We start from the raw sequence: 5,843 nt of genomic DNA, 5'->3' as shown, positions 1-5,843 counted from the left end.
ATACTGTATTTGGAAAAATGCCTGAAGATTATGAAATACAAAAATTTACTGATCGCTAATACTACCTTTAGATACAACTATGATTTCAAAAAAGTTGGAACTCTGAAAGACATAAATAAAAGCAGAATGCAGTCATTTGCAAATGAACTGAAGCATATAATTAAAATCAAAACAGGGTAACATTTTTCATGTGGAAATTTATTTTGTTTCACATTCATAACGTTTTTAATGTTGACTATGAAAATGCATTTTCAGAATTACAAATTGAAAAAAAAAAAAAATGTGTGCTTGATGGTCACTTAAAATAACGACCTACAGCATAGGTTCACTGAAGATATTTTCCAGTCATGCCTTTCTTAATGTTTCTCTCAGGACGCAGTAAAATTATATAACATTTTGGCACGAAAATGCATAGTAACAGTCCAAAACTGGAGGCTAATATAGCAAATACTTCCACAGCCACAGTGAACTTCCCAGGAGAGCTGACATAAGCTGGAATGAAAGAGATCCACACAGCCCAGAAGATCAGCATGCTGAAGGTGATGAGCTTGGCCTCATTGAATGTATCAGGAAGTTTGCGTCCAAGGAATGCCAGGAGGAGGCAGAAGAAGGCCAGTAGGCCAATGTAGCTCAGGACCAGATAAAATCCAGGAGGCCATGGCTCCTTACACTCCACAACAATCTAATTATGTCCACAAATACATAAATACAGCTGACTCAAAGTATATAGTACAAGTGACATGAGGGTGTGATTTAGCTGATTTTATATTTCTATATATATTTATATATTTTATTCTTGTCTGATCTCAATAATGAAAATTAAAGCCCATTTATCTAGGATTTTAACATCAGCTGTTCAAATCCGGGACAAATGGGCTTTAATTTTCATTTAATTTATGAATAGTTTAAAAAAGGCAGTGTGAGATGCTGTTGTTCTTACTTTTCCTGTTGATGCTTGGTAGTTTGGGTTCCTGAATGGAAAGGGAGGTGCACCCAACAGCCAACCAGCACAGAGACAAACCTGATGACAAGATATGAAGATAGGCAATAACTGAAATAAAACATACAAAAATAGTCAAGTGCATGTATGATTGTATGTAACGATGAAATACTTGATTTAAGTTGAGTTAAAATGGTCACAAGTTAGGGTTAATATCACTGATGGTCCAATAGTCCTCCCACCTGAGGAGCTGTGGTACAGAGGATCAGAAACCTCTGTTGAGAGGGACCAAATAGCTTCAGAGCCCTGGAACCAGGTACGTTAGCTCGGAAGGCCAAGAGAACCACAATAGTCTTAACGAGGAGGCAGGACAGACAGAGGACAAAGCTTATCCCAAATGCAACCTGGCGGAGCCGACATGTCCACACAGACGGCTGACTAATGAACACCAGGGAGCACAAGAAGCAAAGCTTGAGTGACAGGAGAAGCAAGAAACTTATTTCTGAGTTGTTGGCCTTGACGATTGGTGTGTAACGGAAACGGTGAAAGACAGTAGTTATGATGGTTGTCAGGACGACACCCAGCAGTGTGAGTGTGACCAAGATGATGCCCATGGTGTCGTAGAAGGACAGGAATTCTTCAATCCCAGCCACACATTTCACCTTGTCTTTGTCTGACCAGTGGTACTCAGGACATTTTGTGCACTCGGTGGAACCTTTGGGGACACATACAGTCAACACACCCTCTGTTAACAAGCACGAACTTTAACTCTACACAACAGTTTGCATCCACATAACATGGCTTGATTGCTCTCCAGTTGTGCAAGTTTTCTGTGGTTTTAAAGGTTTTCTGGTTTTTACAGAAGCTAGAAAATATATAGATGAAGAAAACATAAGTGGGCTACCAGTCTGGTTGCTGATCTCTCCTTCTGCACAGGGCAAACAGTCAAAGCAGCAGTGGGGCTCTCCAGGACGTCTGGCCTGCCTGCTGCCAGGGGGGCACGGAGCAGTACACTGAGATACAGGCACCTGAATAACCAAAAGTGTAAAATCACACATCAAGATTTGCTGTAGACTATAAATGCTTGGTGGAACAATCGTTTTTACACAGAGGAAAAACGACAAGAATTTCATTCGTGCATCTCTCATCAAATTTTTTTTTTATCCCATGAAGAAACTTTAGGGGACGTATGACCCACCTGTGACTGTCCTTTGGTCCATACAATGGTGTTCTTCTCCATCTGCAACTGTTGTTTCAAGGGAGCCGAACCATCATAGCTTCCCACTTTGACAAATCTAAACAAAGAACAAAATTCTTGCAATCCACTATAATAAATATAAATAGCAGTTTTCAATCATCATTTGTCAGTTGACAGTTTTATTACTGTATTTTGAAGCACAATATTTCACCTAATTTGACCCTGGCTGTCCTTTTGCCAGTTAAGGATGTCATAGAGAGGGACTGGCTCTCCGTTGGAGTCAAAATATATCTTCTCCTCAAACTGGTTGGTAAAATTCACTTTTTTTAAATGATGCAGCAACTGTATGAAAGGAGGGAGAAAAAACAAAGAGAGAGGAGAACATATAGGCCACAAAAATGATGCAAGAACTAAAAAAAGGAAAAACTAAAATAACGTAATTATTCAACTATTTATTTATTTGCATTTGTATAACTTACCTGCCTAGAAGTGAATGGTTTATGTTTCTCACACATTCCCTTGTTTTGTCCTGTAGAATCACAGTTCAATAAAGTGTGCAGAGCATGGGCGATGGCATACACAGCTTTGTAAACATTATAGGATATTCTGACCTGAGACACATCTGTGTAACTGCTGTCAGTGTATCGCAGATCCTCTGAACCTGTGCAAATTGTCTTTTCATCACCAACTTTATACTCTTCATCAGCTGACACCTTGAATGTGCTTGCTTTTTGTACATTAGACTTGACCGACAACCCAGAACTGTTTTTAGAGCCTAATTTGTAACCAGAAGGATCCAGTCCTACAAAGTTATTCATGGTATCAGCTTCATTTTCTTTGGATCCAACTCCTTCAAACTCAAGCCTACAGCCAAACAGCTCTTCCCAGAACATGTTTACAAATTCCATCCCAGGTCTGGGAGATGGCCGGATATTCAGCAGGAACTCTTCCAAGCCAGGGATCCTAACTCCAGGGAAGGAGAAGCCCAGTGTGCCCTCCAGGACAGGGTGGAAGGTGGGTGAGGTCAGAAGGCGAGCAGCCACCCAGGCTTCACTCGCTATCCACTGAATCCCTGTCACATTTCTCTGGGCCAGCTGCAAGAAAGGTGTGCATAAACTCATGATAAGAAAGCACATAGATTATCATGAACAACACCATTCTATGTATAGTCCTAATTTTGATATGATTAATTTAAATACTGCATATTCTCATAATATGTTACAACTTCTCAGATGCATTAACTAAGATGTAGAGTGCTGACCTCTAAGAGCACATTCAGCAGCTGCCCCTCTGTAGCAAAGACCACCACTACCTGTGCGGTTGATCTCTGCAGCCTGTCTGCCATTTCTTGTATCTCAGCTGCTGTTGGTGATTTGGGGATAGTCAGATGAAATGCCAGACACCCACCTTGTTGTCTGAACTGATTAGAGAATTCTTGGATGCCATAATGACTGTAGTCATCCTGAAATATAGAGAGAGGTCTTAAAAATCGTGTTGGTGTTGTTAACTGGCTAATGGCTGACTATAAAGTCTTTATCTCACCATGGTCCCTATTGTGCCCACCCAGAACCAGCCTAAGAAGGTGACCAGCTGAACAAGACCTCTAACTTGAAAGAGATCACTCGGCACAGTCCGCAAGAATGAAGGGTACATGTGCTTGTCAGTAAGACAGGTACATGTGGCAAAATAACTCACCTATAGTGACATAAAGTTAATTGTATCATTAATGAGATGAGATTAAAGAAAAAAAATGAATGAAACATTAAATATTTTGAATGATTTTTGTGTGAGTTATTACAAAAACACAGTTTTGGAAGCAAGGACAGCCTATGAAATAAACAGTCTTGTGCATAATTCTGCCGTTTCATTTGTCTCTTACCAGTGGGAGGTGGAGAGGCCCAAGAGTGTGAGCTACAGCTCTTGTAGGGGAGGAGGATGCAAGACCGATCACAGCAGACACAGGAGAGTCAGAGTCAGCCAGACATGAGGGCAAAGTTTCAGACTGTGTACTCATTTCCATTCTGTCCTCTGTTCCATTTTCTTTTATGTACTTTCCATTATTTTCAAAATGGTGAGACATTCCTGAACTATTTTCACTGCCTCTCTTTTTCAACATAGTCAGCATCATTTTCTTTCTTGTTTTTTTCACTGTCTTTACCCCCTCCATTCTTGTACCATTTTCCTTTAGCATATTTGATCTTTCTTCAGTTTCTTGCATTTGTTTCACCTCACTCAACACAGCTTTGGAGTGACTGACCAACGAGAAAAGAGCACGCAGACTGGTGTGGACATGGTCACAGCTGTCTATGATCCAGTACCCCAGTTTAACACCTGGTAACAGGCTTGAATTACTGTTAATTTCCTCCACTGCAAACGCCATGGTCATCATCCAGCGGAAGGCTCTGTGATCAAACCTGTAGAAAATTGAATAAAGTTGTGAACAGTCCATGTAATTAATCATGAGACGGAAAACATATTATCAGATGCCAATATAACAGTTTACTAGCAACACAGAGTTCTAATCACAGCAAGAGGAAATGATTTTAGTCTCTTATTTTTTGGAAAATGAGAGATTTTTTTTTATGTGGGATCATATCACATACTCAGTGTATCCTCACCCGCTGCAAGGTGTAAGCTGAGGTTTCCTTTCGTAGCTGTGCTGTGGCTTAGGGGCCACATAATGTAGAGGAAAAAGACCTCCAATCACAAAATCCCCTTCTGATTGTAAGGCCACAGGCTCACTGTCTAGCAGTTTCACACACTTCGGTAAGCTCGAAGCAACACCACTCACTCCCTCCATCCTCAAACCAGTCAGTCTCTCTCTTTTACGTCTTTCTTCTTTTATCACACCTTGTAACCTTAGTTCTTTAAGTTCCTTTGTACATTTTGGAATATCAGAAAACACAGCAAAAAGAAGGCTAAATAATACCCAAAGAAGTAGCCAGGATGAAGCCCCAATCAGGGTTGAATGCAGTGTCCTTGCTGACCCCATAAAGACTGAGTGTGTGTGCTGGAGATGATGGTTCTCCCACAGTCTCTGAAAGGGTAATGAAGTAGACTGTTTAAAACCTGTGATGCTTTCTTTAATTCATAGGTCATGAGTCATTGCTTCATCAGCCAATCACAATCAAAAGCAATGGCACAGGAGAGACAACAAGATGTGGCTTGCTAGAAATGACAGTAATAAAAGAAAAACAAAATCCGACTCTTTACATCCTCCCTCTTCTTTATATAATATACTAACACTTCAATGAAACAATAACATGAAGCGTAAAAAATAAATAGCATTAGGAAATATTAAGTATTGGTAGTTTATTGGTGTTTGAGAAATAATCCTATTCTTGTTAATGTTATTTTCAAAAAAATAGTTGCCACTTGTCCCTAAATGAAAGAGAAATTAGAACCTGGTTTGGTAAACTGCTACCACCTACTGGACATCATATAAAAAAGCTACTGTACGTGTTAAAAATCTACATACAACCATGAGTCTGTTTGACTCACAGCTGTGCATTTTTGTTTCAGATGGTTTGCAAAGTGTAATGTTTACAATCCTGAAATTTGCCCTCCATATTAAAATGGTTATATATTTAAAAAAAAATGAGACTATTCAGTCACTGACTGCTGTTTTTTCGATATGCTTGACCCATTTGATACCTGATCACCATTCAATTCATCAACAACTGGTATGTGTCCAATGTCCTGCCT

The 5,843-nt window shown here is 39.8% G+C and overlaps 1 protein-coding gene across 1 annotated transcript; it reads right to left on the bottom strand.

The window, feature by feature from the left end:
- Window positions 1–325: 325 nt before the first annotated feature.
- LOC143323384 (extracellular calcium-sensing receptor-like) lies at window positions 326–4,938 on the bottom strand. Its single transcript, XM_076735211.1, has 13 exons — window positions 4,757–4,938; window positions 4,376–4,552; window positions 4,018–4,147; window positions 3,681–3,833; window positions 3,400–3,600; window positions 2,987–3,232; window positions 2,618–2,812; window positions 2,350–2,480; window positions 2,139–2,235; window positions 1,845–1,968; window positions 1,183–1,655; window positions 941–1,021; window positions 326–682 (listed from the first exon to the last, which is right to left on the bottom strand). Exons 1-13 carry the CDS (start codon window positions 4,936–4,938, stop codon window positions 326–328), a joined length of 2,547 nt encoding a protein of 848 aa, XP_076591326.1.
- Between the last annotated feature and the right edge of the window lie 905 nt (window positions 4,939–5,843).

This window comes from Chaetodon auriga, chromosome 7 (genome assembly GCF_051107435.1).
Source record: "Chaetodon auriga isolate fChaAug3 chromosome 7, fChaAug3.hap1, whole genome shotgun sequence".
Classification (NCBI taxonomy): Eukaryota; Metazoa; Chordata; class Actinopteri; order Chaetodontiformes; family Chaetodontidae; genus Chaetodon; species Chaetodon auriga.
This window is presented reverse-complemented; position numbering and strand designations above follow the sequence as displayed.